Raw genomic sequence first — 27,185 nt, 5'->3', positions numbered from 1 at the left:
AAACAAGAGATAGAAAAAGTCTCGAGGAGTTCCACCAAATATTTACACTGTTGGTTATTATGGGCCTAGCCCATTAATTTAATAATATCTATTAAACTCTATGGTCCTTACGTGTGCATTAGTTTATTTTGTACCGTATGGGAATTTAACCGAGAGACGGCGTGGCGTGGCGTGGCTGCCGCAGGGCAGGCAGCGAACGAGCGGACGGGCGGGCAGGCGAGGCCTTTAACTTTTCATCTCATTTCTTCATGGTCTTGATCGAGAGGAGTTTCTGATAACTCCCGTAACTCCTACATTCATAGTTTTGATTGAGAGAAGTTTCTGGTAACTCTCGTAACTTCTGCATTCATAGTTTTGATTGAGAGGAGTTTCTGGTAACTCCTGTAACTCCTGCCTTCATGGTTTTGATTGAGAGGAGTTTCTGGTAACTCCTGTAACTCCTGTCCATTTCTGTCTCCTCCATCGCAAAGAGTCGCGATCTTTGTGTTCCGCGTCTGGCCTTCCTCCTTCTGCTTGCCTATAAAAGGACCCGCACTCTCTCAGTTCTCATAAGAAAGAAAAACCACAACCAGTTGCGCAAGTCCTTTCCGTTCCATCTCCGGCGAGCACCAGAGATGGAAGAGTAGGCCTCCAGAACGTGTCTCCGTCGTGCGCTTCATTTGCTCGGGTGAGGACGGGCGATTACGTTTTTGGGGAGTGTCGTTGGCGACACGACTACTCACTGGTGATTCTGCGGCGACTACACGGCAACCTTTTCTGCACTGCATCGAGCGGGATGACTACAATGACAAAGCACCACCATGACTTTTCTCGGTGCGAGCGGTTCTGCCGCAGGGTATAATCTCCTTCATCCTATTATTAATTTCACTGTTAATGTCATGATGTTCCTGGGTAGCATTTTGCTATTATCCTACATGTTTTGCTTGGATGATTATGTGAATAATCTTTTACTGGTACCATATATTTTTGTACTCATCTTTGTTTCGGTTATTGAGGATACCTTGCGCACATCTATGATGATTCACATAAATAAAATGATATTAGTTGTATGTTTGTCTTCTTAATTTGCTTCTGCAAATTGATAGTCATCCTTTTAATATTTGTCATGAATTGTTTTTCTCAAATAATTCATGTCGTAATTATCCCTTTTATTGTGTCATTTTTATGGATTAAAATAAATATGAAAATGCCTTATATTTCAACAATCCAAAAACGTAATTTCAGGCCATTTTCATCTGTTGGCTTTGCGGGCATGCTAAAGCCTACGCCATTTGAGGGCACTCACTACAAGAGGTGGCGTGAGAAAGCCCTTCTGTGGTTGTGAGCCATGCGCTGTGGTCATGTGCTCCAGGAGCAGCCTGCCGGTGTGAGATCCGAGCAGGATGAGGAGGCATGGGGACATGCTGAGACTATGTGCAAGGCTGCACTGTTGAGCATCATCCATGATTCGCTGGTTGATGCCTACATACCACTCCCATCGGGCAGAGCTGTGTGGGAGGCTCTTGAGGCCCGGTACGGTCTTTCTGACGCTGGTTCTGAGCTGTATATCATGGAGCAGTTCCATGACTACAAGATGGTTGATAACTGTTCTGTAGTCGAACAGGCTCATGAGGTACAGGGACTGGTGAAAGAATTAGAGTTGTAGGGATGTCCTCTCCCTGATAGGTTTGTGGCAGGCTGCATTATTGCTAAGCTGTCACATTCCTGGACTGATTTTGCTAGTACCTTGAAGCACAAGAGGCAGCAGTTTAGTATTGCTGAACTTGTTAGCAGTCTTGATGTCGAGCACAAGGCTAGAGCAAAGGATGTCAAGGGGAAGGGAAAGGGCGGGAACGGTGAGGCGACTACTAGTGCACATGTGGTGCAAAAGTTTCGTCCTAAACCACAGAGGAAGAAGCCCCAGCAGGAGCTTAAGCAGAAATCCACTACTTCCATCAAGAAAGGTAATAACAAGAAGATGGGATTTGACAAGGCGAAGATGACTTGCTTCACCTGTGGGAACAATGGGCACTTCTCCAGAGAGTGTCCTGAGGCTAAATGGAAGCCCCCACCAAAGGCGAAGACAGCTAACACCATTGAGACTGATGCAGGTACTTCTAGGTATGGCAATTTATTCGCATTTTCACTTTGTTCCTCACCAAATTGGTGGGTTGATACAGGTGCAAATATACATGTGTGTGCTGATAAGTCATTGTTTTCCTGTTACCTGGTCGGGAGGAGTGGAGCCTTGCTGATGGGGAATGGTGCGCGTGCTGGTGTTCATGGTGTTGGTACGGTGGATCTGAAGCTTACTTCGGGGAAGACCGTGCAACTCAACAACGTGCATCATGTCCCCTCCATAAGGAAAAATCTGATTAGTGGCTCTTTGCTATGCCGTGATGGCTTTAAACTTGTGTTTGAGTCTAATAAATGTGTAATGTCAAAGTATGGAACCTTTGTTGGAAAAGGCTATGAAAGCGGAGGCTTGTTCCGCTTGTCGCTAGTTGACACTTTACCTCTTGCCGTGAACAATGTGGTTAATAACGTTAATGTTGAGATGAATGTTTGACATTCTCGATTATGTCATATTAATTTTGGCTGCATGTCTCGCTTAGCTAATTTAAATTTAATTCCTAAATTTGATGTTGCCAAAAATTCAAAGTGCCATACATGTGTTGAGGCAAAACAACCTCGCAAGCCTCACAAGGCTGCTGTGGCGAGAGAGTTGGCACCACTTGAACTCATCCATTCTGATATTTGTGAAATGAACGGAATTTTAACAAAAGGTGGTAAGAGATACTTCATAACGTTCATAGATGATTGCACTCGACACTGTTATGTGTACCTAATTAAAACAAAAGATGAGGCGTTGCAATATTTTAAAACTTTTAAAGCTGAGGTTGAGAATCAACTTGAGAAGAAAATCAAACGGTTGAGGTCCGATCGCGGGGGAGAATATTTCTCTACTGATTTTTCTGAGTTCTGCGCGGTGCACGGTATAATCCATGAGAGGACACCTCCATATTCACCTCAATCCAATGGGATTGCTAAGAGAAAGAACTGTACTCTAACTGATTTAGTGAATGCCATGTTGGAGACTGCTGGTTTATCTAAGGAATGATGGGGTGAGGCAATTCTAACTGCGAATCATGTCCTAAATAGAGTGCCCACGAAGAACAAAGAAATTACTCCATTTGAGGAATGGGAGAAAAAGAGATTAAATATTTCTTATCTTCGCGTTTGGGGTTGTTTGGCCAAAGTGAACGTGCCAATAAACAAAAAGCGAAAGCTTGGACCGAAAACTGTACATTGTGTTTTCCTCGGCTATGCCATTCATAGTGTGGGCTATCATTTTTAATAATAAACTCTAATGCTCCTGATATGGCTGTTGGGACGATCATGGAGTCTAGAGATGCCACGTTCTTTGAGAATGAATTTCCTATGAAAATAGGTGCACCTAGCGTGTCTAGTCATGACTCTGTTCCTGAATCTCATGATTCAAATATACACACTGATGACAACACCCATGAGCTTGAGCAAAATTCTGAAGAGGCTGATAATACTATCACTCGAAGAAGTAAGAGGCAAAGAGTTGCTAAATCCTTTAGAGAAGACTTTATTATATACCTCGTGGATGACACTCCCACAACCATTTCTGAGGCATATTCCTCTCCTGATTCTGATATGTGGAAAGAGGCAGTGCAAAGTGAGATGGACTCTATTATGTCCAATGGGACGTGGGAAGTGATTGACCGTCTATTTGGTTGCAAGCCTGTGGGCTGCAAATGGGTGTTTAAAAAGAAACTGAGGCCCAAGACAAGGCTTGTTGCTAAGGGCTATACCCAAAAGGAAGGTGAAGATTATTTTGACACTTACTCACCTGTTGCCCGACTAACGACCATTCGTGTGTTGCTATCCCTAGCTGCCTCACATGGTTTTCTCATTCATCAGATGGATGTTAAGACAGCTTTCCTAAATGGAGAGCTTAAGGAAGAGATCTACATGGATCAGCCTGATGGGTTCATTGCAAATGGTCAGGAGGGTAAGGTTTGTAAGTTATTGAAGTCCTTGTACGGCCTAAAGTAAGCCCCAAAGCAGTGGCATGAGAAGTTTGACAAAACTTTAACATCAGCCGGCTTTGCTGTGAATGAAGCTGATAAATGTGTATACTATTGGTTTGGTGGTGGTGATGGTGTGATACTGTGCTTATATGTGGATGATATATTAATATTTGGCAACAATTTAAATTTGATCAAAGAAGTAAAAGAATTTTTGTCAAACAATTTTGAGATGAAAGACTTGGGTGAGGCTGATGTCATTCTTAACATTAAGCTTTCATGGGAGGAAGGAAATGGTGGGGTAACTCTTATGCAGTCCCACTATGTGGAAAAGGTCTTGAACCGATTTGGGTACAGTGAGTGTACGCCTACTCCTACCCTGTATGATCCAAGCGTTCATTTGAGAAAGAATCGCAGAATCGCAAGAGACCAATTGAGATATTCACAGATAATTGGCTCTCTCATGTACCTAGCTAGCGCAACCAGGCCTGATATCTCATTTACTGTGAGCAAATTGAGCCGGTTTGTGTCAAATCCGGGAGATACTCACTGGAACACTCTTGAAAGAGTGTTGCGCTACTTGAAAGGGACAATGAGTTATGGCATTTACTTTTCCGGGTACCCAAGGGTACTAGAGGGTTACTGTGATGCTAATTGGATTTCTGATGGATCAGCTTTATGCCACGAGTGGATATGTGTTCCTATTTGGAGGTGGTGCTATTTCTTGGAAGTCTTGCAAGTAGACTATCTTAACGAAGTCTACAATGGAAGCAGAACTGACCGCATTGGATACTGCTAGTGCTGAGGTTGAGTGGCTTCGAGATCTCCTGATGGACTTGCCGATTGTTGAGAAACCAATCCCAGCAATTTCTGTGAACTGTGATAACCAAACTGTGATTACAAAGGTAAACAGTTCTAAGGATAACATGAAGTCCACAAAGCATGTGAAATGGCGTTTGAAGACTGTCAGAAAATTGAGAAACTCTGGAGTAATTAGCTTGGACTATGTCCATACATCAAACAATCTGGCAGATCAATTCACTAAGGGTCTGTCACGAAATGTGATAGAAGGCGCGTCGAGGGAGCTGGGTTTGAGACCCACGTAGAGCCAGCAACAGTAGTAACCTGTCCTATGTGATTGGAGATCCCATGAATTAGGATGGTGAAACAAGCTGTTGACTGACTGAGGGAGAGACCCCTTAGACTATAACTCAGCTCATTGGAGATGCACCGTCTCTCCAGTACTGTAAGGCAGGTTGATTAAGTTCTTAATGTGATCCGAGCGGCTTTGTATAGCGGGGATGTTGTCCTACAGAACATCCTATAAGGAACACACCTATATGAGCTCGATTGCTAGTCACAGTCTATGAGATGTGGGTAATCTCTAGATGCTCATGAAAAGGCCCCGAAGTGTGACTTATATGCTTCAAACAGAGGGAAGGTACTTGGCAGCCTAGTATCAGTTAAGAGGCTTTGCGAAACTGATCTCACACAAAACTGTCAATTCAAGGTTCTGTCCATTGTTTAGTTGTGGCTGAGTGTAGCTAGTCTTCTAGATGGATGTTCAACTTAACAGTCTCCATCGAAACACTGGTATATAAAAGAAATGTGGTATTTGAGAACTTCAAATTGTGTACACTAGAGTTTGGTGGGGATTGTTGGATATTATGGGCCTAGCCCATTAATTTAATAATATCTATTAAACTCTATGGTCCTTACGTGTGCATTAATTTGTTTTGTACCGTATGGGAATTTAATTGAGAGACGGCGTGGCGTGGCGTGGCTGCCACAGGGCAGGCAGCGAACGAGCGGACGAGAGACGGCGTGGCATGGCGTGGCCTTTAACTTTTCATCTCATTTCTTCATGGTCTTGATTGAGAGGAGTTTCTGGTAACTCCCGTAACTCCTACATTCATAGTTTTGATTGAGAGGAGTTTCTGGTAACTCCCGTAACTCCTGCATTCATAGTTTTGATTGAGAGGAGTTTCTGGTAACTCCCATAACTCCTGCCTTCATGGTTTTGATTGAGAGGAGTTTCTGGTAACTCCTGTAACTCCTGTCCGTTTCTGTCTCCTCCATCGCAAAGAGTCGCGACCTTTCTGTTCCGCGCCTGGCCTTCCTCCTTCTGCTTGCATATAAAAGGACCCGCACTCTCTCGGTTCTCACAAGAAGGAAAAACCACATCCAGTTGCGCAAGTCCTTTCTGTTCCATCTCCGGCGAGCACCAGAGATGGAAGAGTAGGCCTCCGGAACGCGTCTCCGTCGTGCGCTTCATCTGCTCGGGTGAGGACGGGCGATTACATTTTTGGGAGTGTCGTTGGCGACACGACTACTCGCTGGTGATTCTGCGGCGACTACACGACAACCTTTTCTGCACTGCATCGAGCGGGACAACTACAACGACAAAGCACCACCATGACTTTTCCCGGTGCGAGCGGTTCTGCCGCAGGGTATAATCTCCTTCATCCTATTATTAATTTCACTGTTAATGTCATGATGTTCCTGGGTAGCATTTTGCTATTATCCTACATGTTTTGCTTGGATGATCATGTGAATAATCTTTTACTGGTACCATATATTTCTGTACTCATCTTTGTTTCGGTTATTGAGGATACCTTGCGCACATCTATGATGATTCACATAAATAAAATAATATTAGTTGTATGTTCTGTCTTCTTAATTTGCTTCTGCAAATTGATAGTCATCCTTTTTAATATTTGTCATGAATTGTTTTTCTCAGATAATTCATGTCGTAATTATCCCTTTTATTGCGTCATTTTTATGGATTAAAATAAATATGAAAATGCCTTATATTTCAACATGCACTTGCACATCTTGATCACTTTGTATGACTTCTTGCTCCTTTTGATCTAAGAGTCTAACTCAGCAATATATTCAACACAAGTTTCCTTAAGTTTTCCCTACCTATAGCTCCACATAAGCTTTAGCATAGGTATGTTAAGGCTACTATCTAGCGATGTACCATTTGAGAAACTTAAGCAAGTTTTCTTTTCAAAATTTTGAAAATCTCCAGAAAGAGTCTTGGCTTTATCAAAGCAAGGTACAAAGTTTCTACCTACTACACTATCTTACTTTTGCATTTTAGAAGGTGAAAAGCTATAAGCCCCATATGATTGAGACTAATGATGTAATTGTAACTATGCTTAACTCAAAGATAGTAGTGGTTTGTATATGAGTTTTTGTAGGGTGTTACATTGAAGCAACTCTTGATCTGACATCACCATGTTAAAACCGCATTTTGCTTGGGGACAAGCCAAAGGTTAGCTTGTGGGAGCTTGTTGATGGTCATTAACACCTCTTCCACCATCAATAATTCACCCAATTATAAGGTATATCAACATGAAATGATGAAATTCTTGTTTATAATTTATCTAGTTCCACATGTCCTTGAAAGTTTATTTGCATGCAGGAAAAATAGCAAAAATGGTCAAATATGAGGACATAGTGACACATGGACATGACAGGGGAGCAACTAGACCAAGTGGCCCGGTGGCCACTGCCACCTAGGCGGCGCCCACACCCCTAGGTGGCCATGCCACATCAGTAAATCCATTGGATCACCTCCCCACGGCTTCTACACCATCCATCCATGTTTGTTTGATCCAAGGGTAGACGATGGATGTGTCATGGATCCATGGGCCCACCGTCATACTCCAAGGCCATGCAAATCGCTATTCCAACTGGTATTTTGGCATCCATCGACTTCGCAACCATCTGAGGGGTGCATCCAAGGTCGTTGGATGGCAAGGTGGAGGATCCAAGGGTGGTCGCCCTTGCCAGCGCACGCCACCATACTTTCATCACCGACCTCCAACACGCCTAAAAGTACCCCCTGCTCTCTGGTGCTATAAAAGGAGGCCCTGGCTCTTGAATTAACAAGCAATCTCAACTTCAAGCTCCACATTCGCTTTTAGTAGTAGAGCGTAGTTCTCTTGCTTTAGCGCTAGCACTAGCTCTAGCTTAGCTTAGCTCTTCTAGCTTAGAAGTAGCAGCTAGCTAGAAAGAGGAGAAGAGTTGAGTGGAGCCTCTGCTTCTGAGTTTGGAAGAGTGTTCTGGATATTCGGGTCCGGTATAGCTCCTTTGTAATCATACAATTTTTACTTAATATAGTACTTTACTATTTAAGTATTTACTTTATGCCTTTAAGTTCTAGTTTTACTCTTACTTCTATTTATTAGTAGTAAGTCTAGGTGCTTATCTACCAGCATAGGTTAGCTAGCTACCTTAGTGATAGCTTTATCATATCTAGTAATTGCTATGTCGCCTGGTTAGGGTGTCTCTTCTTTGAGCTCAAGTAGAGACTGTAAGTTTATAGATTAAGCGCGGTGCTTAGGCTATATCTTACCTTCAGATATGGCTAGCCCTCTGAATACCATGTTAGGGCTAGTTATTAAATCATAAGGCTCGTTGTGTGTTATGTCCAGTTTAATCGAGAGCACATACACCTCTTTACTAGATAAAGGTCATTCTTTTTCACTTAGTTATCTTGGTTACCTAGATTACACTCTTCTCTCCCTCTAGAGTTGTGTAGAGATCAACCTACCTCTAGTTATCTTTAGTTAGCCTTAGTTATCATAGTTATCCATAGTTGTCGTTTCTCCATCTATCGCCCATGCTAAAGCTATCTATATCCATTGCTCACTAATTCGCCCACTCATCCTAACAAATCACCTACCTTCCTTTGGGATCAAATAAATTTGACACCTGGTACTCTCAAGCGAAGTACTACACGATAGTTCTGTGTGCTTGTGGAATCCCTCACATCCTACAGAACCATCGTCATGTATTTCTAGCATTGGGATTGACAACCCCGCTAAGTGACGCTAACAAATAGTAAGAAGCATTTCTAGCGTCGTTGACTACTCTATTCTTAGTAGCGACACTAAGAAGTGTTAATAGGAGTGAAGGGAGTGGGAGATGAGTGAGTAGAGCTAAGGTTCAGCTACTGAGAAATATCTCCATTTCATGCTGACATGTGGGCCACACCACATAATGGACAATAGCTCATCCTCCACTCAATATGTTGTTTCTACACTTTTATCGAATGGTTTGATGACACTAGCGAATTGTTCGGTAAATCTCTATCTTTTGCATAATTGGGGTATGGACTAGGGTACTTGGCATTGGGGCCAATCTTATAGTCCATATGATTTGCTTAGCTCCAGAGAAGATAAGGGATCCTTGTTTACTTTTCTCAAGAGGATTTCTTGTGGTAACCTCTCGATTGACTTTGGTTGACGATAGGTTGACTTGCATTGACATGGGTGGTTGCCAGAAAATAGATCACGCTGTTGGTTGGAATAGTGGCATACCCTTCGGTTCAAACCACTTAAGACATCCGCAAGAGCATGATAGGTTGCATCTATGATGACCTAAAATGAGAGCCTACATTGTAACGAACTTGGGTTGTTACACATATATTCACCAAGACTTGTGAAGTTTGTTAGTTTAAACCTCTAAACTAATAAGAGGATTTCTTGTGATAACCTCTCGATTGACTTTAGTTGACAAGAGGATGACTTACATTGACCAGGGTACTTGCAGGAAATTAGATCATGTAGTTGCTTGGAATAGTGGCAAACTCTTCGGTTCAAAGCAGTAGAGACATCCACCGGAGCCCAAGAGGTTGCATCTCCGGTGACCTAAAATGAGAGCCTACATTGTAACAAACTCGGGTCGTTACACAAATATTCACCAAGACTTGCTTGTGAAATTTGTTAGTTTAAACCTCTACACCTATGTTTTGATGTTTAGTTTTAAGGACTAATGCAGATAATATTGATGGTTTATTCTTATAGTAGATATCGTCAACAATCCTCTCAAAAGCAAGACACAAATTGGCCAAATAATTTGCCGACCTGCATCTAGCGAAATAGAGTTGCTGGCTTGAACGGATTGCGGCGCCGGCTGTTGTATGACGATTGGACACGAAGAAAAATGAAACAAAGATATATATAGAGTACATAGGAGACATAGGAAAGAAACCCTAGACACAGGAAATTGCGCTAGTACCCTTGTCTATTATACCTAACACGTGCCACCAAGCTTCCTGCAAAGCGAGGCAGGGCATTAATGTATGTAAGATGCGGCAGGAATTTGTGAGTAGAATGTCTTCTCTCGAACTGAAAAATGGAGCAACAGCAGAAAGGCTATAGCGTGCTGAGTGAAGAAAACTAACATTGGTGTTGGAGGCGCGAGGGCAACAGCAGAACGGCTAGATGATCTTTCACCAAAATAAAGGAGCATGGAGTTCAACTTTAGCAAGTTTGATCTCTTACCCGTTCTACAGATGTAGCCATCTAATAAAAAGCGACAGAATGCACATTCACAGTATAGCACGGGCGACGTCTAAACATGTACACACTCAAATGTAAATAAACACACTACGTGAAAAAACATACACAGCAAACCAAATGTCCAATACGTGTGATGATGTATGAAATCGATTATTTTCTGGCCACGAAGAACATTTTCATGAATTTTTCCAGTGTCAATTGTACCTTCCATTTCAGCAAACAAATGTAAACAAACACACACTACGTGAAAAAACATACACAGCAAATCAAATGTCTGATTCGTGTGATGATGTATGAAATCGATTATTTTCTGGCCACGAAGAACATTTTTCATGATTTTTTCCAGTGTCAATTGTACCTTCCATTTCAGCAAATGTGTGCAATCACAGTGGCAAAGTCTCCAAGCACTTCAAATCCCTGCCAAGCCTGTAAACTTGACCCAACGATAGGTTGACAGTGGTTGTCTGGTCCCCATAGTGCACCCTTGCAAGGGAATTCTGCCCGCCACTAGACCATAGCAGAGCTTCATGGAGGCTCCCTTCCTTCCAGCTGATGTTTACAGTCACACCACCTCGGGCCTTCAGACCTTTAACATAGCCTTGGGGCCACTTGTTGCGGGGTAAAGCTGGGAGAAGGTACAAATCGGTCCCAGTGCTCTGCACCAGCATTTCCGACACTGCAGCTGGGAACCTGTAAGAGAACCATTTGTTTTTACAAGATCTCCAAATATATTAATTAAAACAAAGAAACCAGATTACAAAGGTTTGGGATAACCAATCCCAAAAGACACATGTAGCTCTAAGACTATGACCAAGGAGTCATCACAGTGACTTGAACAGAACTTGGCAGTCCAAACAAAGGACCAAAGCAGTCCAAAAAATGTAAACATGCACTTCCGCTGTAAACGACATAGGGGATGTCTTCGTCGAGGGCACAGGGTCAAAAACTGGCCACGACCAAGACACCAAGGATCCTCATTATCGTACTCCAATAGTACAACCAGCGCTCCCCTTAGCTATCTGATCAGGTGTGTCTTAGAACACAAGAAATTAGCTTCATCTCTCCAATCATTAAATCTGAGGTCTGAGGACCAGCAACAGTCAGCGGTCAACCCGAACGCTTGAAAAATTATACCACTTCCATATCAATTACCTAACCTCTCGAGAAAGTAGCTTTGGACTGAAACTTCCTGCTCCAAAAGGAACTACTAAGCAAGCTGGACACACAAGAACACGTCAGGCCAAGTAAGTTGGACATGTAAGAACTCATGCCGTAACAGGCCAACCTTCCTGCATGATAACGGAGGCCTGCAGTCGGGTCTCCAGGAGCAAGCGAACGGCCAGCAGAACGCGAAGACGCAGTCACTGCCTGCATGCGCGCAGAGCGTGCACACGATGTGCATGCCCACGACGAGAGGTAGAGCCGGCCTAGTCTTCCATGTATGTAGGATCTGAGAGACCACGAGCTGAGCCTCCCTTGTATAAATGTACAAGCCAGTGAATCAATGCAATTGTGTCTTGAGTCTAATCTTCTTTATGGTATCTATTAGCTCAGTTTGATCCCCTGTCAACAAGCTCAAACCCTCTCTCCGCTGCTAGCCATGGACGACAACCCGCTGTTCGCGTTTGGGTCCTCCGTCCATGGTTCTTCCATCTCCTCGTCTGCCTCGTCTGCTTCCTTCACCGCCCCATACGACCTCAGCCTCACCTCCAAGCAACCTCAGCCTCCCACAGCCGCTGCCCTCATGATGGTGAACATCAAGTCCCATGTGCCGGTGGTCCTTGACATCGTCAACCCCAACTATCAAGAGTGGCGCTGCTTCCTCGATTCTGTCATTGGGAAGTTCGGCCTTCTTCCTCGTATTTTTCAAGCCGCCCCTACCGCCGCGCACCTCGCTGGTCCAGAGTGGATGATGAAGGACCAGTGCCTCGTGAACTGGCTCTTCAACACTATGTCCCGCGATGTCATGTGCATCGTTTGCGTTCCCGGCGCCTCTGCCTTCGCGATCTGGTGTGCTATCGTCGTCCAGTTCCGCGGCCATCAGCTCCACCGCACCGTGTACCTGGAGGCCGAGTACCGAAGTCTGCACCAGGGCAACCTCAGCCTCACCTCCAAGCAATCTGCCCACAACTTCCTCTCCGTCCACTCCCTCCTGCTGGAGGAACTTTACGCCACACAGCATGGCAAGATGGCGGCGCAGCAGGCAAAACTTTCTGCACCTGTATGAACATGTGCCACCGCCTTTGACCAAAAGCCAAGAAAGGCTGACATGGAGGGCCCCAACAGCAGCAGCATCGAGGAGCATAGCAGGCACAACAGTGCTGGTTCCCAGGGAAGCTCGGCAGCCAGAGAGCAGCAGCACGGTGCCCCGCGCCGCCGCTAGACCACGACAACGACGACGGCCCAAATCAGGGCAGCTAGAAACATGACGTCAGGCAAGCCATATTTGACTAACGCAATGACTAGCTGCCATCATGGGCGGAAGCACAGGGGCTGCAGCCCCCCATGTCTAGGGAGCAGATCCATGCGGCCCAACTCACAGCTCCTCTAAATCAGCCTGTCACCAGACACCAGAAGCCATGCCCCCCTCCTGTTCCCATCCGCGTCGGTGTTGCGGCTTCCAACGGACTCCCAAGTTTTGACTGTCACTCCGAGCAGGGCTGCAGGCTGCAGATGCTTAATTACTTGTTGCCTAGCTGAGGTAAAATAATTACTTGTTGCCTTGCTGAGGTAAAAATGTGTGCAGTCATCTTGCTTGCTGGTCAGCCATCAAACCCCACAGATAGAAGCCTTGCTTGTTGTTGTTGAAACCAAAGCACAGGTTTGGGGCTAGATTCAGATTTCATTAGGCTTACCAAAACTATGGCAGGTTGACGATACATATAGGGTAGCTTGTTTGGTCCTTAAGATTACAGCATATTCTAGACATGATGCTAAAGCAAGATAAGGTAAGGTAAGTGCTGACACAGCCACCAACTACTCTAGATAAGTATCCTAAGTAGATAAGCGCAAGACTTATGCTTTCATTCTCCCTCTAAGTCTTGTGTGGCGCCTTCTGGGGATTTGAGCCATCTCAATCTAGGCGCAAAGCTCCTGGAACTTGACCTGCCCAAAGGGACTTGGTGAGAAGGTCGGCGAGCTGGTCCTAGGTGTTGATGTAGCCGGCCTTGATGCTCTCCTCATCCAAGCAGCTCCTGATGAAGAGGTATTTTATGCGGATATGCTTGCTGCGCTCATGGAAGACAGGGTTCTTCGCAAAGGCCAAGGCAGACTTGCTGTCCACCTGAGCTCTACTATTTCTGCGTCTCTGCCAAGGGAGATCGTCCAGCAGTCGAGCCAACCACAGTTCCTCAGTTGAAACGACAGTGGTAGCAATGTACTCCGCCTCGCAACTGGATGGTGCCACCACCTGCTGCTTGACTGACTGCCAGCTGACCCGACACTTGCCAAGGAAGAACAGCTTCCTGCTGGTGCTCTTGCTTGTGTCGATGTCACCAGCGAGGTCACTGTCTCTGTACCTGATGAAGTGCTCAGTGCTAGAGCACCTCGGATAGTGCAAGCTGTTGTCGGAGGAGCGCGCGGCGTACCTGAGGATCCTCTGGACGGCTTGCTGATGCTCTGTCACCAGTCGCTGCATCAACCGACTGACGTAGCCAATGGTGAACGCCAAGTCCAGCCGTGTATGGACGAGGTAGCTAAGGCTGCCTACAATGTGTCGGTACTGCATGGCCTCGACCTCCTCTTTCGTGCTGTCGCGGCTCAGCTTCAGCCTCTCCTCCATGGGAGTGTGGGCTGGGTTGCACCAGTGAGCCTACCCAACTCGACGATGCGCTTGGCACAGGTGGTCTGGCAAAGGGATATGCTGGAGCTGTCCTGGTGGACATCGATCCCCTGGTAGGAGAGAAGGCCTAAGTCACTCATCTGAAAGGTTGCCTTCATCTCCTTGAACACCTCTACCTCGGCCTCCTTGGTGTCGATAATTACCTTGTGGCACCTACCACAAGACGTAGAAGGCCTTGCGTAGGTGGAGAACATTGTTCTCCTTGCCAGGGATTACATATCTCGACGACTGGTGGACGTAAACATCCTCCTTCAGGTCACTGTTGAGGAAGGCAGACTTGACATCCATGTGGTGCACACACCAGCTCTCCTAGGCCGCCAGCGTGAGGAGATGGATGGACTCCATCCGCGCAACGGGAGTGAAAGCGTCATGGAAGTCAACTCCCTCATACTGAACAAACCCACGCGCCACCAGACGCCCCTTGTGCTTGATCACCGTCTTGGCCTCATCCTTCTTGAGCTTGTAGACCCACTTAAGGGTGATCGTGCGGTGGCCGAAAGCGGCAGGAACACCCGCCAGCTCCCACATCCGGTTCCACTCGATCGCATCCATCTCCTGCTGCATCATGGCGCACCATGCCGCGTCTCCCTCCGCCTCCTCGAAGGAAAGGGGCTAGCCGTCTTCGTGCGCCAGGTGCAGCTCTCCTCGAGGTGTGTTGCCAGTCTAGGGATGGGTTGATCGCTGAAGATGTTGTCCATGATGTGGTAGCGCAAAGGCTTGTCGTCATGGTAGGCATCGACGTGGTCCTCATCGTTGGATAGCGAAGCGGCGAAGTCCACCATGCGCTGCCCGTAACGGACCGAAGCTGCTCGTGTCGATCTCAGAGGTGTGGGCGCCAGTGCAGGAGAGCAGGGCGTAGCCGATGCAAGAGAGGGGGCGAGCCGGTGGTGCAGCTAGTGGAGGACTCAATGGTGGTGTAGGCGGTGGACTCGTCGAAGCTAATGGCGAGCCAGGGGCTGAGGTAGACGAAGTGAAGATGAGCTGCTAGCTCCCCCAGCTCCCTCGAAGTGGACGTAGTCGACGACGAAATCTCTACGAGTCAAAGTCGAGCTATCATCCACCGCCTTGTCCCAGACCCAGCCTCGCCCTTCGTTGGGTCATAGGAGATGCGGACGCGCTGTGTCGCAGGGTCGAGGATGCGGTAGGCCTTGACACCCTCCGCGTAGCCGATGAAGATCCCGACATGCTCTGGTCATCGAACTTGCCGACGTGGTTGAGCTCCTTGGCGATGGCGAGACAATCAAAGATGCGAAGGTGGCTCACCACTGTGTCTGCACCCATGCCAAGCCTCATATGGTGTCTTATCATCGAGGGCCTTGGTGGGCAAGCGGTTCAGTGTCTTATCATCGAAGGCCTTGGTGGGCGAGCGTTTGAGCAGGTGAACAACGATCATCACCACCTCACCCTAGTAGATTGCCAGCATCCCTCTCTGTTCGAGGGCGTGGGCGATGGCCACCACCGTCTGGTTGTGGCGCTCAATGATGTCATTCTACTATAGGGTCTCTGGCACAGAGAAGTGGCCCTAGATCCCCTCGTCAGCATAGTCCGCCGCGAACTCACCAGCCGTTGTCGGTGCATAGCACCCGAAGCTTGTGGCCGCACTCCTCCGCAACAGCTTGATTGTGTTTGCAGTTGCCACCTTGGAGACGAGTAGGACTGCTCACATGTAGTGGGACACATCATCGACGAGGAGCAGGAAGAAGCGCCAGCCTCTAGGTGTGGCCGGTGTCACGGGGCCGTAGGGGTCACCGTGCACGAGCTCTAGCTTCTCCTTGGCACGAGAAACTGCATGAGCTCTAGCTTCTCCTTGGCACGAAAACTCGCCTAGCGGGGGAAGGGAAGCCACCACTGCTTGGTGAGGACGCAGGTTTCGCAAAACTACTCCACGTGTTTGACTCGCTGCATACCCTGCACCACCTCCTTGTTGCCGAGTTGCTTTCGGCCCTGAAATTGAGGTGCCTATGAGCTTTGTGCCACCGCCATGCGTCATCGTCATGGCGGACTACAATACACACGAGATGCGCCACTTGCACGTGGACGTAGAGGCAGTTCGTGCCTTTGTTCACCTTGGCGAGTAGGCAACAATGGCGATCCCAGATGCGCAGGACCTCATACTCGATCTCCACATGCGAGCCGTCTCATCCAGCTGTCCCAAGCTGATGATGGAGTTCCTCAATGCGAGGATGTAGTAGACACCGGTGAGCAGCCGGTGCTCGCTGGCCTTAGCGGTGAAGACGACAGAGCCAATGCCCTTGATCTCCACAGCGGAGGCATCCCTGAACTTGACGGAGCCTCAAACGCTAGAGTTGAGCTCGGAGAACTCTTGCAGCCCGGTCACGTGGTGGGTGGCGCCAGTGTCGAGGTACCACCTGTCGATCTTGTCGCCGTTAGACCTATTGCCGAGGAAGACGTGGTCCTGCAACTCGTCGAGGTCGAGCAGCGCTGCAGCAACTGGTGAGGGAGAGGAGTGCATCTTGATGCTCCTATGTACGAAGAACAGAGCCAGGTCGTCACCTTGCACGACATGTGCCTGACCGCCGCGCTTCGCCTACTGGCAATCCTTGGCCTAGTGGCTGGTCCTACCGCAGTTCTTGCAGGTGTTGTCACGGGTAGCCTTGCGCTCGCCGTTGGTGCCGTCAGGAGCGCCACGATGTGCCTAGGGAGCCTTGTCCCACTTCCGCGGACGACACTTGCGGCTACTCGTTGAACCCGAAGCCTCCCCCTTCTTCAGCTCCCGCTGGCGGGTGAGCCACTACTCCTTGGTGAAGAGAAGTTTGCCACCGAAGGTGACCTGGTCTGAGGGAGGTAGCTGCTCGCGGTTGTCAACGGCCTTGTGGCGACCCATCACCTCCTCGATGGATAGCTCGGAGAAGTCCAGCAACATCTCGATCGCAATGGCGACTTGCAAGTACTACTTGGGGATGACGTGGAGAAGCTTCTTGACGGCTCCCTCCTTGTCGATGTCGTCATCACTGTGCCGCGCCAACTGCTGCATCAAGGTGAGTCGTTGATGTCCTCACTAGCCTGAAAGCCAGGTTCTCCCACTCCAAGCTGCCATGGCTGGCCCATCCAACCCATGGACGGTGTCGCCCATAGCAACCTCCTTGCAAAGACTCGCCACCCCGTCGTGCCCTCACTACAACAACACGATCGAGGAAAAGGCACGGTGACCGCGGCCCCGCTGATGAACACGACCCCAACACCCCACGATTTAGATGCAACGATGACATCTACCCGACAAGGTTGCTGCTATTGGTAGACTAGACGACTAGCAGGACACCCACTTCCCTTGGTGGTAGAGCCGATAGGGACCGAGTGTGCTCTAAGGGCAAAGAAAACATCGAAACCAGCCATTGCGCAGGAGGATCTAGAGGCCCAGATGGGGATGGAGTCGAATTTGGCGTGGCTTGAGGCTCTCATGGCCCCGGCACCTCCATAGGTGGACGTGGTGGTGGAGCCGATCTCTAGGAGGTGGCGATGGCGGATGAAGCCAACCTCTGGGATGGGGAGTCGCTGCCATTAGAGACGAGGATGACAGCACAACCGGGGAAGAAGGCCCTAGCAGCAGTGGCAGTTGTGCAGTAGGCGAAGGGTACGAAGATCTTGCGACCAGAGCCTCCCTAGGCTGTGGCAACCAAGAGCCGACATCGCTGCTAAGGCATCGGAGGAGCTGAGCACCATGTGAAGAAAGGAGGAGAAACTTCTTCACAATGCCACACCTAGAAGAGCTGAGCCACTGTTGTCCTCGATGCTGCACCCATCCAGGCAACTACTTCACAACTGGGTAGCCTAAAACTTGGGCAAGCTAGGAGGAAGGGTGGGCGGGGGCTTCCCACCTCCCCGTCGCCGGTGAGCTCGCTGGAGGAGCATGGGGAGGGGGCTGGAGTCTCTGCTCTCCCTCGCTAGGACAAGCATATGATGGCCCTCTATAAATAAAAGTGATTCTATTGCTAGTTTTTTCCCTGGAATTGAAGTCTGCTTCATTTTGAATGTCCAGCAATACTTCATCCATCCAACAGTTTAAATCATTTTAGCCTTCGGCACGGTGACCAAGGAGCAGCAAAGCATCACAGATTTCCATTTAATCGCCGTGGTCCTCTTAATGCCCTGGTGTACATTCGTTTCCCCAAGTAATCGTGCGCTGACGCTGCTAAAAATGTCATTAGCCCCTCATAATCGCGCACTCAGCCTACAACCAGTTCTTTTTTCATTTGATCTTCCATTAGATGTTGCCTAGACTAAAATTTGGCTGCACCACAGCACAAAACTTAGCCACCAATGCATCAAAATATCATTGCCAGCCACTCAAGTTCGTTTTTGCCATGGCCTATATAAATCACCATGGAGGATGGCTATGCCCAGGTACTTCCAGCAAACTATCCCCCTCGCTTCCTCTCTTTCTCTACCTCTGATGCATGCTGGAGAACCAAAGCAATGCCTGGATTAGGTACAGATTTAAACCTACAGCCACCCGAATCAGGCCAAATCTATCCCATATATTGGGATGGCGTTGCAGAGTTTGATGGCCTTGCTCATGAACTTGATTATGACATGGTGTGCGATGATGGAATTCAAGGTGCTCCTTTACTCAGTTTTCAGTTTTGCCAAATCTTCCTTTTGGTAATGGTTTCATTCTTCCGTTTTTGTTTCATGCCATAGATGATGAAGATGAAGCAGATGGAGTGCAAGGTGATGGTGCAGCCTATGGAGTTCATGTTTCTTAGGCCACAGTAACAGATGGTATTCACGTTTCTTCAGATGCAGTAGCGACCGATGGCGTTCATGTTTATTCGGTGCAAGGAGATGCAGCAGCAGCCGATGTTTCTTCGGAGCAAGAAAATGCAGCAGCAACTGGTGCGCACCCCCGCAATCGCGTGGTGGGAGAGTGGGTCGTCGTCCCCCTTGGGCTCCCCGGAGGCCTCTGCTTCGTCGTACTACTCATCACTGTTAGTTAAGCCTAATTGCTATGTATCTTAATTTCTGTTCTGCATTAGTAGTAGCAGTGCCTTGGCATCCAAGTTTGGAGCAGACATCTTTACTTTTGCTTTAGCATATTTTGGAGTGGGTGGCTGACCACATTGCTATATAAGTGGCATACCCCCTCCCTCTATCACAACTCTGTAATCCCAGTTTTGATTCAATCCAAGCGGCCAAGGGCCAAGCTGCCCTCTGGGCTTTTTCCAGATCCAAGTTTATGAATTGGGCAACAATTGGTATCTAGAGCTTTAGGGTTTACCCAGAGAGAGCCATGTCCACCGGGAGTGCTCGCGTTCGGGCAGCCGCTGCCGCCGCCGCAGCAGCAGCTGCAGCATCCACGGTGGAGCAGCGGGGCGCTGGAGCCTTCGGCGCAGGGGGAGATGACTGCAGGACGCGCCTTGCTGCCGCAGAGGCAGCGGCGCAGGCCGCGGCCGCTCTGCGCCAGGAGCTGGAGCAGGAGGATGCGGTCTCCGCGGGATCACGATCGCGCACCCCCGAGTGCCGCCGCCAGTCGCCGTCTCCTGAGCGGCGCTGTGGTCGTCGCGGGCGTTCGCCGGTGCCGCAGATGGTCTACCGCGACTCCGGGGCCGGGACACCGTGGCCGATGCTCACCAAGAGCAACTACCACGAGTGGAGTCTCCTGATGAAGGTAAAGCTCCAAGCTCGACATCTTTGGGATGCAGTTCACCTCGGTGGCGTCACGTATGAGGAGGATTGCCGGGCCTTGGAGGCTCGGTGCGCCGCTGTCCCACTCGACATCGCGGCCTCCATCGCCAACAAGAGGACGGCGAAGCTGGCGTGGGACGCCATCGCGCTGCGCAGAGTCGGCGGTGACCGGGTACGCCGCGCGACGCTGCAGCGCCTTCGCGGGGAGTGGGAAGGCCTCGCCTTTCAGCCCGGCGAACATGTCGAGGACTTCGCCGTGCGCCTCAGCAGTCTGATGGAGCAGATGAAGCTGAACGGCGACACCGACCTCACCGAAGAGCGCGCCGTCGAGAAGCTTCTTCGGTGCATGCCGAAGAGGTACAGGCAGATCGTGAACTCGATCGAGACCCTGCTCGACTTCGACGCGCTCACCATCGAGGACGTCGCCGGCCGGCTCAAGTCGGTCCAGGACCGAGAGTTGGCGGATGACCTCGAATCCGCCAACGCCGGCGGCAAGCTTATGTACACCGCCGAACAGTGGCGGGCCTTCGACAAGAAGAAGGAGGAAGCAGCCGGGCCGTCCAAGGACAGGAGACGGCGTCCTCGCGGTGGCAAGAAGAACAAGCCGCGCGGCGATCGCGGCGGAGGAGGAGCCGGTGGCGGAGGGGTGCAGGCGGACAAGGCAGGAGGTGTGGACGGCGAGCGCAAGGCGAATCGCGACGACCTCTGCCTCAACTGCCATCAAGGAGGCCACTGGGCCCGAGACTGTCCTCATCCCCGACGTAATCGGGAGCGCGGTGGTGCCGCCAACGTCGCCCAAGTGGATGCGGACGCTGCTGCCTTCCTCGCGCATGGCTTCCTGGAGCTCGACGTAGAAGGGAGCTGCAGCAAGCCTCAAGCCTCAATCTTCTGCGCCAACAGTGGCTGCCTCGAGCTTGAGGAGCCCCGTGCGCGCGCCTACCTCGACACCGGCAATGGAGAGAAGATGGACGGATGGTACCTGGACAATGGTGCAACCCACCACATGACCGGCCGACGCGAGCTCTTCACCGACCTGGACACATCTGCCAGAGGATCGGTGAGGTTCGGCGACGAGTCAAAGGTGGAGATCCATGGCGTTGGGTCCATCATCTTCGAAGCGAAGAACGGGGAGCACCGGGTGCTGCACGGCGTCTACTTCATCCCGACGCTCAGGAACTCGATCATGAGTCTCGGCCAACTAAACGAGGGTGGATCAAAGGTGGAGATCGAGCACGGTGTCCTGAGGATTTGGGATCGACACCAGCGGCTACTCGTCAAGGTGCGCCGCGGTGCCAACCGCCTCTACGTTCTGCACCTGAATCAGGCCAAGCCGCTCTGCCTCGCCGCATGCAAGGATGATGCGGCATGGCGCTGGCATGAGCGCTACGGCCACCTCCACTTCGACGCTCTCCGGCAGCTGCCCAAGAACGACATGGTGCGCGGGCTGCCTGGGATCACCCATGTCGGACAGTTCTGCGACACGTGCGTCCTCGCCAAGCACCGTCGAGCCCCGTTCCCGGCGGAAGCTGAGTACCGCGCGCAGGAGCCGCTCAAGCTCGTCCACGGCGATCTCTGTGGCCCAATCTCGCCGGCAACTCCGGGCGGCAGACGCTACTTCCTGCTGCTCGTCGACGACGCCACGCGGTACATGTGGGTGGCATTGCTGACCACCAAGGACGCCGCCGCGGACGCCATCAAGCATCTCCAAGTTATAGCTGAGAAGGGGAGCGGACGCAAGCTCTAGGTGTTGCGCACAGACAACGGTCGCGAATTCACCGCCATGGAGTTTGCGGCCTACTGCGCCGACGAAGGAATCGAGCGCCACTACACCGCCCCCTACTCGCCGCAGCAGAACGGAGTCGTGGAGCGTCGGAACCAGACGGTGGTGGCCATGGCTCGTGCGCTGCTGAAGCAGAGGTGTCTTCCGGCTCGGTATTGGGGGGAGGCAGTGGTGACTGCTGTCCATCTCCTGAACCGAGCGCCTACCAAGTGCTTGCAGGGCAAGACGCCTTACGAGGCATGGCACGGCAAGACGCCGGCGGTGGGTCACCTGCGCATGTTCTGGTGTGTGGCCTACACCAAGGACCTAACCCAGCTGAAGAAGTTGGATGATCGGAGTCGCCCCGGCATCTTCATCGGCTACGCCGACGGTGCCAAGGCGTATCGCGTGCTCGACCCGGCGACGCAGCGAGTGCGCGTGTCGCGGGACGTCATCTTCGACGAGAGCCGCGGCTGGGATCGGGTGAAGGCTGGAGAAGACGCAGCTCTAGTGAACACGGAGTTCGTCATCGAGTACGCGGTGTTCAGCGAGAAGGAAGGAGCACGGGGAAGAGTCTTCAACAACCTCCTCTGCTTCGACCACTCCGACCACCGCAGTTGCTCCAGCCTCGCCTGAACCATCTCCGACCACACCGACCACTTCAGCGACTCCGACCACTCCGACCACGCCATCAAGCTCACCAGCTCCGGGGGAGAACGGGAGCGGTGTTGGAGCTGCTGCGACACCATCTCCGACCACTACTCCGTCCACCGATCAGCCCCAAATCGAGCTCGCGACGCCGCTGGAGGATGACAAGGATCGCTTGGACGCCTTCTACGACGACGAGCCCCTCCGGTACCGCAAGATGACCAACATCCTGGGAGATGTGTCTCCTCCAGACCTGGCGCCGCGTCTCTTCGCCCAGCTCCATCTCACGCACGCCGGCGAGCCCACCAACCACGCGGAGGCACGAGGTGATCCGGCGTGGGAGGCCGCCATGAAGCAAGAGATCGAGTCTGTGGAGAAGAACAAGACCTAGGAGCTTGTCGAATTGCCTGCTGGTCACCGCCCGATCACTCTGAAATGGGTCTTCAAGCTCAAGAAGGATGAGAAGAGCTCGGTGATCAAGCATAAGGCTCGACTGGTGGCGCGGGGCTTCGTCTAGCAGGAGGGCGTCGACTACGATGACGCGTTCGCCCCCGTGGCGCGCATGGAGTCAGTGCGCGTCCTCCTTGCGCTGGCGGCTGAGGAAGGGTGGTCGGTGCATCACATAGACGTGAAGTCCGCCTTCCTGAACGGCGACCTCAAGGAGGAGGTATACGTGCGCCAGCCACCGGGCTTCACCGTCGCCGAAGAAGAAGGCAAGGTGTACCGCCTGCGCAAGGCCCTATACGGCTTGCGGCAGGCACCGCGCGCCTGGAACGCGAAGCTGGACGCCACCCTGAAGGCGATGGGCTTCACCCAGAGCGTGCACGAGGCGGCCGTGTATCGGCGGGGCAGCGGACGCTCTGTCCTGCTCGTCGGTGTGTACGTCGACGATCTCATCATCACTGGCGCTGAGGAGAGAGTTGAGAGCTTCAAGGCGCAGATGAAGGAAAGGTTCGACATGAGCGATCTTGGCTTACTCTGCTTCTACCTCGGCGTCGAAGTGCGTCAGGATGCCAGTGGCATCACCCTCCGCCAGACTCACTATGCCAAGCGGATCCTCGAGCTCGACGAAATGATTGGCTGCAATCCGGCGCACACGCCTATGGAAGAGAAGCTTCGCCTGAGCAGGGAAAGCAAGGCTGAGGAGGTGGACTCCACGCACTACCGGCGGCTTGTCGGCAGCCTCCGGTATCTCGTGCATACCCGGCCGGACTTGGCATTCGCCGTCGGGTACGTGAGCCGGTTCATGGAGCGGCCCACGGTGGAGCATCTGCAGGCGGTGAAGCGCATCCTCCGCTATGTTGCTGGGACTCTGGAGTATGGTCTTCACTACAAGAGGGCTCCCGGAACAGCGCGCTTCATCGGCTACTGTGACAGCGACCTCGCCGGTGACATCAATACAAGCAAGAGCACCAGTGGGACTATGTTCTTCTTGGGCGATTGTCTGGTCAGCTGGCAGTCAATCAAGCAGAGAGTGGTGGCCTTGTCAAGCTGCGAGGCAGAATGCATTGCTACTGCCTCTGCTGCAACTCAAGCACTGTGGTTGTCCAGACTGCTCGGGGAGCTGCTAGGCAAAGAAGTTGATGTGGTGGAGTTGAAGGTGGACAGCAAGTCTGCTTTAGCTCTGGCCAAGAACCCAGTCTTCCATGACAGGAGCAAGCACATAAGAATCAAGTATGACTTCATCAGAGACTGCCTGGAAGATGGAAGTATCAAGGCCAGCCACATCCCTACTACTGATCAGCTTGCAGACATACTCACCAAGTCTCTGGGGAAGGCCAAATTTCAGGAGATGAGCTGGAGGATTGGGCTGGAGCAGATCAAACAGCATTAGGCTTAGGGGGAGAATATTTGTTAAGCCTAATTGCTATGTATCTTAATTTCTGCATTAGTAGTAGCAGTGCCTTGGCATCCAAGTTTGGAGCAGGCATCTTTACTTTTGCTTTAGCATATTCTGGAGTGGGTGGCTGACCACATTGCTATATAAGTGGCATACCCCCCTCCCTCTATCACAACTCTGTAATCCCAGTTTTGATTCAATCCAAGCGGCCAAGGGCCAAGCTGCCCTCTGGGCTTTTTCCAGATCCAAGTTTATGAATTGGGCAACAATCACCAAGCTCCATGAGAAATAGGTCTGAGTTGTGCCCGTCGGCTCCTATTGTGTTTAGAGGAAGAAGAGAGGGATTAGGCAAAATCTTTCTTGCTTTTTTCCTCCCAACGACTCCTTTACATAGCCATGAGGCCTGAGTTTATTCCTGAAATCTCACTCTGTGATTTCCTAAAATCACTCTGTCTTTTCCTATGTCTAATTCAGTGACTGCAGCCACTGATTTGGCTAATTCAGTGATCCTAGCACTGCTGCTGCTGGCTTCTTCCTGTGCCCTATGACAACAGACTACAGCTATGCCAAACAGGCCTATATGATATGCTGTATAAACTAGATCCAAGCTAAATGATCATGTTTACCCGAAATTTGCATCAATTTGGAAAGGTGGATGTGCAGTGAACAGATTGCTGTATAGGCCTCCTTCCCTTGAAACCTCGTGTTCTGGATTCACCAAAGTGATTAGCTGCAGTATCATTTTGTATGCATGGTCACTGTTGTGAAGATGGGCCCATAGGGCCATTTTCCATGAAGTAGACCAGCCTGGGCCTTCATCACCTGAGCAATGGATTTGTCACTAAACAAAGTGAACATTTCTGGCAGTGTCATGAAACTGTTAAAAATTTTAATATTTACAGATTAACTTTATATTGAGCTGAAGATGTTTAACGTCTAATCTATCAGCAAATACATGGATAAGCCTTTGCAAGTTCCGACCAAGCATAACGAAGAAGAAAATGATTTTGATTTGCCAAATGAACGTACACAATCCAAAGAAAACAACTTTGACATCCAATATTTCTATATGAACATAAGTACCTGCTTTGAGGTTGATCACTCTTAGAGGAATATGTTTTAAGTAGTTTACTCGAATTGAAAACAACAAAAACCTAATACATTTCTTATGCACATTCACTTTAAAAAAAATAAAACATAAGGATGGCTCGCGTTTCGCCTCCCCCTCTCCCTTCCCTGGCGCTTTGCATTCCCAGCCCCACGCCGGAGCCTACTCCATACCCAGTGGCCACCAACACTGCCGCAGCAGCCTCCCGCCTGGCCTGCTCCTCTTCCCTCGCGCCGGGTTCCTTGTCGCGCTCCCAATCGGGTCCTGCTTATTGCGACGGCAGGTCGCTCGAAGGCCCAGCGGTGGAGCGACGCGTCCCCTTCCTCTGCTAGTTCCTCGGGGGGCTCTTCTCCCCGCGCCCTGCAGTCTATCAAGGAAGTGCTGCTGGGCGGCTCTGTTGCAGCACCTCCTCTTGGCCCCGACGGTCGTGCGCTTCGTCGTTGACCTCCCAACCAGTGGCCTCCAGTGCGGGGCCAGCTAGAATTGTTCTTCGCCTGGAGGATCTGGCGCGGTTGAAGGCCGGTAGGAAGCCGGAAACTGATGGTTGGTCAACCAAGGAGGGCCGGCGCTCTAGAGGTGCCCAGGGCCGGCAGGCACGTCCGTCGCGGCGGCCGGTTCCACCAGACCTGGTGTGGAGGTGCTTCAATTGTTTCTCTTGGCATCACCGCGCGACGAATTGCCGGTCTACACCCTGCTGCTTCTCCTGCCGGGCGTGGGGTCATCGTCTCTCTACTTGCCCGGCACGCCGGAGTCCTCTAGGACATTCGTCGAGCCCTCCTCAGCGCATGATGGTTTGGCGCAGTTGCTGAGTCGCCGCTGCTCGAGCCAGCCCCTCCGCCGCTGGGTTCGGCCTCTCCACCGTTGGTTTCTGTCCAGGCTTGTTCTGGGCGGCCTAGTGCCGAGACAGTAGCCCTCAAGGGCATTGTAGGTGGCGGAGGTCTCGCGGCCGGCGCTCGGGCTATGGTGATCGTGGCATGGTTTCTTCCCTGCTGAATCAGGATTTGGATGGTGAACCTAAAGATCCTATTCTTTTGCCTTCGAGTAGCGGCAATGAATCCCAGTCAGGCTCGTAAAGCAGCAAGTCCGCTTATTCCGCCTTCTTCATCGGAACAATCAAGTTCAGTCCTTGGAGAAGAATTTGGAAGAGTTGGACCCCCCCTGCGTTGCAAATTCTTCATTTGGTTGGTGGTTCATAACCGGTGTTGGACGGCTGACCATTTAGCAAAACGGGGTCTGCCACACCTGGAGGTCTGCCCCCTTTGTGATCAGGCTGAGAAAACAATCAGTCACCTTTTGGTTGGCTGTGTGTTTGCTCGCCAAGTCTGGGTTTCAATCTTTCAGCTCTTGGGCATAGTACATTTAGCACCTAATCTTTCAGTGGGTAGTTTCTCTGGATGGTGGAGGAAAGTTGTCAGAGCTGTTCCAAAAGAAGCGCGTAAGGGCCTCAACTCCTTACTAATCTTGGTGGCATGGGAGATCTGGAAGCACCGCAATGATTGCGTATTCGAGAATTCGAGGCCAAGTCTTCAGGTGGTGCTGAAGTATTAGAGATATACATAGATATATATTAGATATGTATAGCTAACTCATAGAGTACGTGTTGTACACGACTTGTAACCCCAAGCCGTCCAGGCTTGTAACCAGCCGTCAGGCTTGTACCCCAAGCCGTCCAGGCTATATAATGAGAGGCCACCCCCCCCCCTTTGGGTGTGCGGTGTATTTGCCCTACAATACCTTTCTACATGGTATCTGCGTCCGGGACAGTTTAGGGTTAGGGTTCCTGTCTTCCGCTGCCCTCTCCACGGTGCCGCCGACCTAGCCCGGCGCGCCCTCCCTGCCCGTTCAGGCTGCAATCTGCACCTGTTCGCCACCGCACCATCCGTCGCCATGAGCACTGATTCATCCAGTGCGTCCTCCACCTCCAGTATGGCTGGCTCCCCTTCCATGCCGGCCCTGGGGGGTGCTCCTGCACCAGCGATCTTCTCCTACGCC

At 50.6% G+C, this 27,185-nt stretch overlaps 1 protein-coding gene across 2 annotated transcripts in view; it reads right to left on the bottom strand.

Moving 5' to 3' along the window:
• The window catches only part of LOC8060393 (alpha-L-fucosidase 2), a 43,618-nt gene continuing 26,905 nt past the window's right edge, over positions 10,473-27,185 (bottom strand). Inside the window, exons 9-10 of one of the 2 annotated variants that reach the window (XM_021460025.1) lie at positions 24,712-24,907; positions 10,473-11,044 (exon numbers count right to left, since the gene is read on the bottom strand). In XM_021460025.1, the coding sequence (XP_021315700.1) occupies positions 10,738-11,044; positions 24,712-24,907 (503 nt within the window). In that variant the 3' untranslated portion in view covers positions 10,473-10,737. The remainder of the gene's footprint in view (positions 11,045-24,711; positions 24,908-27,185) is intronic. The other variant, XM_021460026.1, reaches the window with a different exon arrangement.

This window comes from Sorghum bicolor, chromosome 4 (assembly GCF_000003195.3).
Source record: "Sorghum bicolor cultivar BTx623 chromosome 4, Sorghum_bicolor_NCBIv3, whole genome shotgun sequence".
NCBI classification, from domain to species: Eukaryota; Viridiplantae; Streptophyta; class Magnoliopsida; order Poales; family Poaceae; genus Sorghum; species Sorghum bicolor.
The sequence above is the reverse complement of the archived record's forward strand: the minus strand, read 5'-3'. Positions and strand labels throughout refer to the sequence as shown.